At 53.8% G+C, this 13,819-nt stretch overlaps 1 protein-coding gene across 1 annotated transcript in view; it reads left to right on the plus strand.

Annotated features, from left to right (window-relative positions):
• Window positions 1-11,686: 11,686 nt before the first annotated feature.
• The window catches only part of NOTCH1 (notch receptor 1), a 45,330-nt gene continuing 43,197 nt past the window's right edge, over window positions 11,687-13,819 (plus strand). Inside the window, exon 1 of the mRNA XM_075324339.1 lies at window positions 11,687-12,458. Coding sequence (XP_075180454.1) covers window positions 12,401-12,458 — 58 coding nt within the window. The 5' untranslated portion in view covers window positions 11,687-12,400. The remainder of the gene's footprint in view (window positions 12,459-13,819) is intronic.

A 13,819-nucleotide genomic window follows, 5' to 3' on the forward strand; every position in this document is an offset into this window, starting at 1 on the left:
TTGAGTACTGCAGAAATTATTTTGTAACGTTGGCCAGATCTGTGCCTTGTCACAATTCTGTCTCTGAGCTCCTTGGGCAGTTCCTTTGACCTCATGATTCTCATTTGGTGTGACATGCAGTGTGAGGTGTGAGGTCATATACACACAGGTGTGCGCCTTTCCAAATCAAGTCCTATCAGTTTAATTACACACAGCTGGACTCCCATGAAGGAGTAGAACCATCTGAAGGAGGATCACAAGGAAACGGACAGCATATGACTTACATATGAGTGTCTGAGCAAAGGGGCTGAATACTTATGACCATGGGATATTTCAGTTTTTCTTGTTTGCGAAACTTTCTGCATTTCTGGGTTTTTTTCTACCAAGATGGGGGATGGGGTGCAGAGTGCACATTGCTAAGAATTTACCAAATGGCTGCAATGAAACAAAGAGTGAAAAGTGTAAAGGGGTGTGAATACTTTCCGTACCCACTGTACGTGATTATTTTCTTCCTCCGTAGTTTTCAGTTGCTTTTCTTGGGCCTGTGGTGGAGTTGTTACCCCGGGTCTGTGGCCTCCGCTCCGGCCTCCTGCAGTCTCTACATTTATCGCAGTAATGGAGTCCAGTCGCTGTCCGGTGTCTAGACAATGTCCCTACAGACCTGAGTAAATATTTTTGGGACATTTCTTTATTTTGTCACTTCCTTTCTTTTTTCCATCCTCATCTCCAAAAATAATGTTTATGTGGCGGCGGCCCCCACGCTGCCATTACATGGGGGGAGGGGGGGTGTTACATCTGTCCTGAGCACAGGTGAAGCCTGATGGGTCTGATACATTTATATCATTTTTCCTCTGCATTGCTTCATTCTTTTACCTAAAATGTCCCCAAAATAAATTAAAGTTCACTACAAATGACAGTCCCACATTGTATCAGTTGCTCCTGACACCAGTAACCCCACTATTATAGTGCACAGGGGCAGGCCGGGTGAAATAGGGGCCATCTGGTGTAATAGGGGCCGGCCAGTGTAATAAGGGCAAGCTGGTGTAATAGGGGACGCCGGTATAATAGGGGCCGGCCGGGTGTAATAGGGGCCGGCCAGTGTAATAGAGGCCGGCTGATGTAATAGGTGCCGGGCAGTGTAATATTGTCCGGCCGGTGTAATAGGGGCCGGCCGGTGTAGTAGGGGCCAGCCAGATGTAGTAGGGGCCGGCTGGGTGCAGTAGGGGCCGGCTGGTGTAATAGGGGCTGGCCGATGTAATAGGGGCTAGCCGAGCTTAACTGGACGTCCAGTGTAGTAGGGGCCAGCCGGGTGTAGTAGGGGCCAGCCGGTGTAATAGGGGCCAGCCGGGTGTAGTAGGGGCTAGCCGGGTATAATAGGGGCCGGCCAGTGTATAGGGTCTGACCAGTGTTATAGGGGCCGGCCAGGTGTAATAGGGGCCAGCTGGGTGTAATAGGGGCCGGCCAGGTGTAATAGGGGACAGCCGGTGTAATAGCGGCCAGCCAGGTGTAATAGGGGACGGCCGGTGTAATAGGGACCAGCCAGGTGTAATATTGGCCGGCCGGTGTAATAGGGGCCAACCAGATGTAGTAGGGGCCGGCTGGTGTAATAGGGGCCGGCCCGTGTTATAGGGGCCAGCCAGGTGTAATAGGAGACGGCCGGTGTAATAGGGGACGGCCGGTGTAATAGGGGCCAGCCAGGTGTAATAGGGGACGGCCGGTGTAATAGGGGCAGGTCAGGTGTAATAGGGGCTGGCCAGTGTATAGGGGTCGGCTCGTGTTATAGGGGCCGGCCAGGTGTAACAGGGGCCAGACGGTGTAATGGAGGCCAGCCAGGTGTAATAGGGGACGGCCGGTGTAATAGGGGCAGGCCAGGTGTAATAGGGGACAGCCGGTGTAATAGGGGCAGATCAGGTGTAATAGGGGCTGGCCAGTGTATAGGGGTCGGCCCGTGTTATAGGGGCCGGCCAGGTGTAATAAGTGGATGGCCAGTGTAATAGGTGGATGGCCAGTGTAATAGGGGACGGCCGTTGTAATAGGGGCCAGGCGGTGTAATAGAGGCCAGCCAGGTGTAATAGGGGACGGCCGGTGTAATAGGGGCAGGCCAGGTGTAATAGGGGACAGCCGGTGTAATAGCGGCCAGCCAGGTGTAATAGAGGCCAGCCAGGTGTAATAGGGGACGGCCGGTGTAATAGGGACCAGCCAGGTGTAATAGGGGACGGTCGGTGTAATAGGGGCAGGTCAGGTGTAATAGGGGCTGGCCAGTGTATAGGGGTCGGCCCGTGTTATAGGGGCCGGCCAGGTGTAATAAGTGGATGGCCAGTGTAATAGGTGGATGGCCAGTGTAATAGGGGCCGGCCGGGTGTAATGAGGGCCAGCCGGGTGTAATAGGTGGATGGCCAGTGTAATAGGGGCCGGCCGGGTGTAATGAGGGCCAGCCGGGTGTAATAGGTGGATGGCCAGTGTAATAGGGGACGGCCGGTGTAATAGGGGACGGCCGGTGTAATAGGAGCCAGCCGGGTGTGGGGTATAATACAGGACGTAACTCAGGATCAGTAATGTAATGTATGTACGGTGTGATGTCGGGATTAGAGGTGATATGTTTCTTGTATGAACCATTCCTTGAAGGCCTCTTAAAGGTGCAGTGTCACTAGTAACAGATAACGTTGTCTTCTATATTTTCCCTGATATCTTCCGGTGTTATCTCAGTCACTAGTAAACTCTGCTCAGACCTTCCTTTCTGTAGGACGGTATTTTTCCCATGGGAGCCATGAGCCCACGCTGGTGTAAGGCTGAGGCCCAGCGTTCAGTGTCTGCTCCCGGCTAATCTGGGCCTGGTCCTGCGCTTTCCTGGATTTTTGGTCCATGTTTGGTGCCACTTGACCCCTGTCCTGTGAGTGATGATGTCTGCAGAAATCTCCGCTCCTCTGCCCTCAGCTCCATTCCTCTGTTTACACAAAGGCCAAGTGCGTCTTCCCTGCAGAGCGGCGCTCTTGTAAATACTGCTCTTTCTCTGGATTTGCTTCCATATTTGTTAATGATCTGGAGATTCACCATGGTGGATTTAATATCATTGTGCTCATATTAACTTTTACTGCGTCTTTCCCTGTAGACGGCAGTGATCAGGATTTGTCACTTGTACCTGCTCCATCTATAACCCCTCACCGAGAATAATAAAAATAACCCCCCGTACCGGCACGGCTCTGCGGTGTGCGGCCCCTGAGCACCTCAGTCTATGGAGAGGCAATAATACTGGAATATATATAGTCATATATATAGTCAGTGTCTACCCCCGTGTCCCCCTGCACCGACACGGCTTTGCGGTGAGCGGCCCCTGAGCCCCTCAGTCTATGGAGAGGTCCTAATACTGGTAATATATATTGTCAGTGTCTACCCCCCATATCCCCCCGCACCGGCACGGCTCTGCGGTGTGCGGCCCCTCAGTCTATGGAGAGGTCCTAATACTGGTAATATATATTGTCAGTGTCTACCCCCCATATCCCCCCGCACCGACACGGCTTTGCGGTGAGCGGCCCCTGAGCCCCTCAGTCTATGGAGAGGTCCTAATACTGGTAATATATATTGTCAGTGTCTACCCACCATATCCCCCCGCACCGGCACGGCTCTGCGGTGTGCGGCCCCTCAGTCTATGTAGAGGTCCTAATACTGGTAATATATATTGTCAGTGTCTACCCCCCATATCCCCCCGCACCATCACGGATCTGCGGTGTGCGGCCCCTGAGCCTCTCAGTCTATGGAGAGGTCCTTATACTGGAATATCTATTATCAGTATCTACCCCCTCCCCGTATCCCCCCGCACCCGGCATGGCTCTGCGGTGTACGGCCTAATACTGGTAATATATATTGTCAGTGTCTACCCCCCGTATCCCCCCGCACTGGGCCGCAGGGGCTTATTCCAAGGATAGAGAAATATTCCTCACTTATACAAACTCCAGCGTAGACTCTGCCCAAGGCCACATTTTGGCTAAGTCAACATTCCCACGCCAACACTCTACACAGGATCTGGATTGCGCCAAAAACCCCTTGTCTTCTGCGTGGGGGGAACATACAGCAGAGCCGAGCGCCGGTCCGTCCTCTCTGATCTCTGGAGGCAAAAGAACAACACTTGGCAGATGTGCGCGGTCTGTGTATACGAGTGCAGAGTTTACACAGCGGCACAGAACCGTCCCGTCTGAGTCGGGAAAACAATGCCGCACTGCTCTTATGTTATTGCTTCAGAACGGCAGTGTCCAATGTGCAGGGCGGGCGCATATCTGCTGGGTAGGTGACCAAGCCACGGACACCCAGGATGCCCCACACCACACCCTGGACACCAGTGTCCTCCACATGTGTGGGGTCCTGGGGGATTAAGCACAGACCTGCAGGAGAAAGGTCCAGAAAGCCATGGCACAATGAAAGCTGCGTGCGGAGGTATCAACCTAGGTCCCCGACACGGTTCGTCCATGCAGGAAAGCCATGCCACAGTAAGAGGGCATTACAGCAATGGTGCAATCACACCGGAGGGCTGCACGGGGCCAGTGTCACTTTTCTACTATGGTTTGTGTAATTCAGGGGGTACAGAGGTGGCATGTGTGTCTAAGATGCCCCGTGACCACAGCAGGACTATACACGGCCCGAGCTTCAGATTGGGCATCAAAGTCCAGAGGCAATACCGTTATTATTGGCATGGGATGAGGGGCGATGAGCCGCAGCAGCACGCCACGCCAGGCTTCATTTTACCAAGTGTACGCCGCTTTTATCAATGCAGTGACACTTATTCTGCTGCAGAACGTGTCAGCGAGCACAAGGCAGGTGTTGTCTCCCATCGCTGCTCCGTATGAGGAGGGGACATGTCCGGGCAGAGATCTCAGCCCGGATCTTGTGCCATCGGCTTGTTATGAATTGAGCGGGATGTTTTCTTTTGAAAGTTTCAGGTAGAATGATGCAGATTCCTCCAGAAAGAAAACATTTCACACATCGTCCTGCTGCTATAATTGGCTGCGACTCTGCACAAAGCCCCGAGCTCGCTGAATGTGACTGCGAATCATCGGCCAAACCTGCCGTCTCATCGGTCGAACCTGCCATCTCATCGGCCGAACCTGCCATCTCATCGGCCAAACCTACCGTCTCATCGGCCACACCTGCCATCTCATCGGCCGAACCTGCCGTCTTATCGGCCGAACCTGCCGTCTTATTGGCCGAACCTGCCATCCCATCGACCAAACCTGCCATCTCATCGGCCAAACCTGCCGTCTTATCGGCCGAACCTGCCATCTCATCGGCCAGACCTGCCGTCTTATCGGCCAAACCTGCCATCCCATCGACCAAACCTGCCATCTCATCGGCCAAACCTGCCGTCTCATCGGCCAAACCTACCGTCTCATCGGCCAAACCTGCCATCCCATCGACCAAACCTGCTGTCTCATCGGCCGGACTTCCATCTCATCGACCAAACCTGCCGTCTCATCGGCCGAACCTGCCATCTCATCGGCCAAACCTGCCATCTCATCGGCCAGACCTGCTGTCTCATCGGCCAGACCTGCCGTCTCATCGGCCAAACCTGCCGTCTCATCGGCCAAACCTGCCATCCCATCAACCAAACCTGCCGTCTCATCGGCCGAATCTGCCATCTCATTGGCCAAAACTGCCATCCCATCGACCAAACCTAGCGTCTCATCGGCCAAACCTGCCGTCTCATCGGCCAAACCTGCCATCCCATTGACCAAACCTGCCGTCTCATCGGCCGGACTTCTAGCTCATCGACCAAACCTGCCGTCTCATCGGCCGAATCTGCCATCTCATCGGCCAAACCAGCCATCTCATCGGCCAAACCTGCCATCTCATCGGCCAAACCTGCCGTCTCATCTGCCAAACCTGCCGTCTCATCGGCCAAACCTGCCGTCTCATCGGCCAAACCTGCAGTCTGCCCCGATTATCAGTAATAACCCGAGATCTGCCCCGATTATCAGGAATGACCCGAGATATGCCCCGATTATCAGTAATGACCTGATATCTGCCCCGATTATCAGTAATAACCCGAGATCTGCCCCGATTATCAGGAATGACCCGAGATATGCCCCGATTATCAGTAATGACCTGATATCTGCCCCGATTATCAGTAATAATCCGAGATCTGCCCCGATTATCAGTAATGACCTGAGATCTGCCCCGATTATCAGTAATAACCTGATATCTGCCCTGATTATCAGTAATGACCCGAGATCTGCCCCAATTATCAGTAATAACCCGAGATCTTCCCCGATTATCAGTAATGACCCGAGATCTGCCCCAATTATCAGTAATGACCCGATATCTGCCCCGATTATCAGTAATGACCCGTGATCTGCCTCGATTATCAGTAATGACCCGAGATCTGCCCCGATTATCAGAAATAACCCAAGAACTGCCCCAATTATCAGTAATAACCCGAGATCTGCCCCGATTATCAGAAATAACCTGAAATCTGCCCCAATTATCAGTAATAACCTTAGATCTGCCACGATTATCAGTAATGACCCGAGATCTGCCCCGATAATCAGTAATCACCAGAGATCTACCCCGATAATCAGTAATCACCCGAGATCTACCCCGATTATTAGTAATGACCCGAGATCTGCCCTGATTATCATTAATAACCCCAGATCTAACCCGATTATCAGTAATAACCATAGATCTGCCCTGATTATCAGTAATAACCATAGATCTGCCCTGATTATCAGTAATAACCCGAGATCTGCCCCATTATCACTAGTAATCAGAGTAATAACCCGTCCTCTAGGCTCCATCCACTTCACATTGGTGGAGCTGGTATAAAGCAGCCAATACTTCGCACATTTTCCCACCAGTTTCAGAAATGTTTTTCAGCAGTTTTTCGGCACCTGCGGACGGATGATTTGGCCTCTGAGGTTTCGGTGTTGCCTCTAGCTCTGATTTCAGGCCTCCCCAGCTTTCTGTACTCCGGGCACCGGATTCTGCCATCGCCCGAGGCACGCTTTTTATAGTGTGATCTGTCTGCCAGTGTCAGGTAATTGTAATTGCTTTGGGGTGATGCCATTCTCACTCGGCCGGGGATTTCCACCTTTTCTATTAGAGTGATAATTAAATTGCGGATTTCCACTTCACATAACTTGTTTTAAATGTGAGAATTCCCCGCAGACGTTGCTTCATACTGTGGATGAAGGCAGCCATCATCAGTCGTGTATCACCCTGCGTCTGGGGGGTCCCAATGCTGGCACAAGGAATGCCAAGATAGCATCAGCGCAGAACACCTGGAGAAGGTCTGCTCTATCTCCATCATCTGTGGCCCCAGAAGGGAGGTCAATCACATCCTCCATGTTCTCCCACTCCAGCCTCTGTATATTATGTGCACAGTCAGGTCCACTAATATTTGGCGTTTTACCAAAACATATTCCAGATTCAGTTCTATCAATCTGGGCTTAAAGTGCCGACTCTCGGCTTTAATTGAGGGGTTCACATCCTAATTGGAGGAAGGTTCAGGAATCACAGCTCTAAAATGTCGCTTTATCAAGGGACCAAAAGTACTTGGACAATTCTCTCAGAAGCCTTGTATTGGGCTGAATGTGTAATTCCCTCATCAATTAAGCAAGATACAATGAAGTGTCGTCAGTGTGGGATGTGGCCAGCGGACGTCTTTTCTGTGACTCTTTCAGTCTCTCTGTGTCTCTGTTGTAATCTGCTGATGACACTCTGTGACGCTATAAGCTCAGTGGCCACTTCTGTGACTCTTCCAGTCTCTCTGTGTCTCCCTACAACCTGTGATGCTTTAAGCTCTGTAGCCACTTCTCTGCCTTTATGTGACTCCTCCAGTCTCTCTGTATCTCGGTACAACCTGCTGGTGACACTCTGTGATGCTCTAAACTCAGTGGCCACTTCTCTGCCTTTCTGTGACTCTTTCAGTCTTTGTGTCTCTATACAACCTGCTGGTGACACTCTGTGACACTCTAAGCTCAGTGGTCACTTCTCTGCCTTTCTGTGACTCTTCCAGTCTCTGTGTCTCTATACAACCTGCTGGTGACACTCTGTGACGCTTTAAGCTCAGTGGCCACTTCTCTGCCTTTCTGTGACTCCTCCAGTCTCTCTGTGTCTCTGTACAACCTACTGGTGACACTCTGTGACGCTTTAAGATCAGTGGCCACTTCTCTGCCTTTCTGTGACTCCTCCAGTCTCTCTGTGTCTCTGTACAACCTGCTGATGATACTCTTTGACGCTCTAAGCTCAGTGGTCACTTCCGTCTGAGACCCACCTTCTTGAAGCCTCAGAATTGCGCGGTGCTGCTGATCAGTTGTTAGGTGTCGTGTTGGTCTCATGATGAGGAGGACGGTTTAATACCAATTCTACCTGAACCCCAAAATTTATTGAGCGATTCATGGACCAAACACCTGATGTTAATTTTGCCATAAAGCTCCTTGTTAGAGAACAGCGAGTTGTGCAAAAGTCCTGAAACATTGAACAGCTGGACGTGAGCATCAACAAGTGCAGAGAAGGTCACACTAAGGTCACCGAAAAAGGTCAGAGGGCAGTGTAGGATCATCACCAAATTTCACCCAAAACCCAAATATCCCTGACTTTTTGTGAGTAGTGTATAAATGAAATCATTAACCATTTACCTTCAGGACAGGTAAGTGACAGCTGCTCTGCAGCCAGTGACCTGCAGCTGACTTTCCTCCTGAGCTGCGCTCCCCCCACGGTCCAGACTTTCCTCCTGAGCTGCGCTCCCCCCACGGTCCAGACTTTCCTCCTGAGCTGCGCTCCCCCCACGGTCCAGACTTTCTTCCTCAGCTGCGCTTCCCCCACGGTCCAGACTTTCCTCCTGAGCTGCGTTCCCCCACGGTCCAGACTTTCCTCCTGAGCTGCGCTCCCCCCACGGTCCAGACTTTCCTCCTGAGCTGCGCTGCCCCCACGGTCCAGACTTTCCTCCTGAGCTGCGTTCCCCCCACGGTCCAGACTTTCCTCCTGAGCTGCGTTCCCCCCATGGTCCAGACTTTCCTCCTGAGCTGCGCTCCCCCCACAGTCCAGACTTTCCTCCTGAGCTTGCGCTCCCCCCACGTTCCAGACTTTCCTCCTGAACTGCGCTCCCCTCACGGTCCAGACTGTCCTCCTGAGCTGTGCTCCCCCACGGTCCAGACTTTCCTCCTGAGCTGCGCTCCCCCCACGGTCCAGACTTTCCTCCTGAGCTGCGCTCCACCCCACAGTCCAGACTTTCCTCCTGAGCTGCGCTCCCCCCACGGTCCAGACCCTTCTCCTTTCCTCAGTATATAGAGCTTGTCACAGGATTCTGGGCTCTGTTTCCAGTATGGCCGCCATGTTGTTCTCGGACGGGCTGTTCTTCGCTTTCTTAGCGCTGTGGATGGTGGTTCAGGAGTAATCAGGACACGGTCGGGGCAGGTGTTCTCATTCATTGACAGCAATCAGAGAACTGGAAATGGAGCGGAATTCAGCACGGAGAGGGGACAATATCAGATGTTATGCACCAGGATTTTGGTGCATTTTGGGCCCTTCTAGGACAGCTGTGCCCTCTCTGTAAAGCGTCCTTTATTTTGCGCTCGTTGCACCGGCCGCTTCCCGATCGGATTATGACCTTTCTTAAAATGTTGCAAAACTGCTCCAGTAGAAAACAGCATAAAAAGTGAGATATCTCGATAAATCCCCCAAAGTCCTCCTGAAAGCTGGGCAACTTTCCTTGTAATAAGTGGCCATTATCCCTTTTTAACCTTTTGAATGCTGGGGTAAATAGTGATAAAGCCGAAGGTGTTCCCGGCCAGCAGCCGCCAGCTCCATATTGTCCTGACTCCATCCAGTGAGGCCGGGGGAGGGGGATGGAGTCTGACAGATGGTGGTACCCAGTCCCTCATTCACAGATGAAATCCACACTGCACCCTCCCCACAAGGCATGTGCCCGGGGAGACCCTCCAGGACCAGGCAAGGCGCTGCTCCGAGGACTCGGGAAGACGTCCAGAGTCGGAGTAGTCTCCATCAACAATTTCAGACCTGGAAAGAGAAATCACAAGATGATTCTAGGCAGAGTTCCACTCAAAATAGGAAAATCCGTACAAATAAAGGGGCTGTGAGCAGGTGTTTTCCCCTCGTAGGGTCCATGTTAGGGGTCTTTGTACTCATAGGGCCAATGGTAGGGCCCTTGTGCCCTCGTAGGGCCCATGGTAGGGATCTGGTGTCCCCGTAGGGTCCATGGTAGGGGTCTGGTGTCCCCGTAGGGTCCATGGTAGGGGTCTGGTGTCCCTGTAGGGTCCATGTAAGGGGTCCTGTGTCCTCGTAGGGCCCACGGTAGGGGTCTTGTGTCCTCGTAGGGTCCATGTTAGGGGTCCTGTGTCCTCGTAGGGTCCATGTTAGGGATCTTGTTTCCTCGTAGGGTCAATGTTAGCAGTCCTGTGTCCTCGTAGGGTCCATGTTAGGGGTCTTGTGTCCTCATGGGCCCATGTTAGGGGTCTTGTGTCCTCGTAGGGCCCATGTTAGGGGTCCTGTGTCCCCGTAGGGCCCATGTTAGGGGTCCTGTGTCCCCATAGGGCCCATGTTAGGGGTCCTGTGTCCCCGTAGGGCCCATGTTAGGGGTCCTGTGTCCCCGTAGGGCCCATGTTAGGGGTCCTGTGTCCCCGTAGGGGTCCTGTATCCCCGTAGGGCCCATGTTAGGGGTCCTGTATCACCGTAGGGCCCATGTTAGGAATCCTGTGTCCTCTTAGGGCCCATGTTAGGGGTCCTGGGTCCCCGTAGGGCCCATGTTAGGGGCCCTGGGTCCCCGTAGGGCCCATGTTAGGGGTCCTGTGTCCCCTTAGGGCCCATGTTAGGGGTCCTGTGTCCCCGTAGGGCCCATGTTAGGGGTCCTGTGTCCCCGTAGGACCCATGTTAGGGGTCCTGTGTCCCCGTAGGGCCCATGTTAGGGGTCCTGTGTCCCCGTAGGGCCCATGTTAGGGGTCCTGTGTCCCCGTAGGGCCCATGTTAGGGGTCCTGTGTCCCCGTAGGGCCCATGTTAGGGGTCCTGTGTCCCCGTAGGACCCATGTTAGGGGTCCTGTGTCCCCGTAGGGCCCATGTTAGGGGTCCTGTGTCCCCGTAGGGCCCATGTTAGGGGTCCTGTGTCCCCGTAGGGCCCATGTTAGGGGTCCTGTGTCCCCGTAGGGCCCATGTTAGGGGTCCTGTGTCCTCGTAGGGGTCCTGTGGCCTCGTAGGGGTCCTGTGGCCTCGTAGAGGTCCTGTGTCCTCGTAGGGCCCGGTCTTTCTACAGTTTTCTGCCACAGTCCACTACATATCTATTAAAGTCACCCCCTGCCGCGTAGTGAGGCAGGCCACTTCTGCTGTAATGTGGCACCACAAAAGTACCACAAATACCAGCTGGTTCTGCACCCTAGGGTTCATTTGGTGACTCAGGACTGACAGTTGATGTAGGACTACAAGTACCAGCAGGATGTGACATGAAGTAAGAAGCAATCACAGTACTGCACACTGCTGGGATTTACGGTCCCCTGACAGCTCTTCCTGTCACCAGTCCCCTGGGCCCTGTGCCTGCAGCCATAGCCACCAGCCCCCCCGGACCCTTCCCCCTCCACCCCGGCCGCACTGCGCCCTCCACACTCCCATTCACATGGTAATGTGTGAGCAGCAGCCGGATCCCTCCGCAGCCACAAGTCACAACTTTTGAAGTTTGTATAGAAGTAGTCCCTCCCTCTGCTGGCGGAAGGAGACTGGCGGTCGCGCACTCCCCGCGCTGCGCTCACTCTGGCATTTCCCTGCTGAGACCTGGAGCTCCGGGGACTGAGAGCGGACACCTGCGGAGGAGCCGGCACTGTACGAGGGAGGAAGCCGGCCAGTGTGCGAGGGAGGAAGCCGGCCAGTGTGCGAGGGAGGAAGCCGGCCAGTGTGCGAGGGAGGAAGCCGGCCAGTGTGCGAGGGAGGAAGCCGGCCAGTGTGCGAGGGAGGAAGCCGGCCAGTGTGCGAGGGAGGAAGCCGGCCACTGTGCGAGGGAGGACGCCGGCCACTGTGCGAGGGAGGACGCCGGCCACTGTGCGAGGGAGGAAGCCGGCCACTGTGCGAGGGAGGAAGCCGGCCACTGTGCGAGGGAGGAAGCCGGCCACTGTGCGAGGGAGGAAGCCGGCCACTGTGCGAGGGAGGAAGCCGGCCACTGTGCGAGGGAGGAAGCCGGCCACTGTGCGAGGGAGGACGCCGGCCACTGTGAGAGGGAAGCCGGCCATCCCCAGCAAAGGAAGCCGGCAAGTTGGAAGAAGAAGCCGGCCATCGCGAGCAAAGGAAGCCGGCAGGTGGGAGGAAGAAGCCGGCCAGTGAGAAGGAAGCAGGCAGGTGGAAGAAGCCGGCCAGTTTGTAGAGGAGCCGGGATTATTACCGAGGAGCAGCCGATCTCCGGGACTTATGTGTCTGCTGTAGCCGCATCCAGGAGGAATGGAGCGGGCAGGAGCCGCCGCTGTTCTGGTCCTGGCGCTGACAGTCACTGCACAAGGTAAAGCCTGAGCCCAAGAGCTGACACTCCATAGTATAACGGACGGGAGCTGTGCACAGACTGATAGTGTAACGGACGGGAGCTGTGCACAGACTGATAGTGTAACGGACGGGAGCTGTGCACAGACTGATAGTGTAACGGACGGGAGCTGTGCACGGGCTGATACAGTGTAACGGACGGGAGCTGTGCACGGGCTGATACAGTGTAACGGACGGGAGCTGTGCACGGGCTGATACAGTGTAACGGACGGGAGCTGTGCACGGGCTGATACAGTGTAACGGACGGGAGCTGTGCACGGGCTGATACAGTGTAACGGACGGGAGCTGTGCACGGGCTGATACAGTGTAACGGACGGGAGCTGTGCACGGGCTGATACAGTGTAACGGACGGGAGCTGTGCACGGGCTGATACAGTGTAACGGACAGAGCTGGAGGTGTGTGTACTGAAGCTGTGTAATTGTGCTATAGGTGTGTGTACTGATGCTGTGCATGGACAAATAAAACGTAACGGACTGATGCTGTGTAACGGACTGATGCTGTGTAACGGACTGATGCTGTGTAACGGACTGATGCTGTGTAACGGACTGATGCTGTGTAACGGACTGATGCTGTGTAACGGACTGATGCTGTGTAACGATGCTGGAGCTGTGCATGGACAGATACAGTGTAACGGTGATAGAGCTGTGTAACGGACTGATGCTGTGGAGGTACTGATGAAGTGAAATGGTGCTGGACTGATGCTGTGCATGGACAACTACGATGTAACGGACTGATGCTGTGTAAAACGGTGCTGGAGGTGTGTGGACTGATGCTGTGCATGGACAAATTCAATGTAACGGTACTGGAGCTGTGTAACGGACTGGAGCTTTGGAGGTACTGATACAGTATGGTGCTGGAGGTGTGTCTACTAGTGCTGTGTACCTACTGATACACTGTATCGGTTCATGCACAGCTCCAGCACCATTACATTGTAACGGTGGTAGAGCTGTGTAACTGACTGATGCTGTAGGGTACTGATGCTGTGTAATGGTGCTGGAGATGTGTGTACTGATGCTGTGTATGGACTAATGCTGTGTAAAGGACTGATGCTTTGTAAAACAGTGCTGGAGATGTGTAGACTGGACTGTTGCTGTGCATGAACAAATACATGTAATGGTGCTGTGTAATGGGCTGGAGCTTTGTAATGGATTGGAGCTTTGGAGGTACTGATACAGTACGGTTCTGGAGGTGTATGGACTGATGCTGTGCACGGACCGATACAGTGTAATGGTGGTAGAGCTTTGTAACGGACCGGAGCTGTGGAGGTGCTGATGCTGTGTAATGGACTGGAGCTTTGGAGGTACTGATACAGTGTAACTGCTG

The sequence above is a fragment of the Anomaloglossus baeobatrachus genome, chromosome 9, assembly GCF_048569485.1.
Source record: "Anomaloglossus baeobatrachus isolate aAnoBae1 chromosome 9, aAnoBae1.hap1, whole genome shotgun sequence".
NCBI lineage: Eukaryota > Metazoa > Chordata > Amphibia > Anura > Aromobatidae > Anomaloglossus > Anomaloglossus baeobatrachus.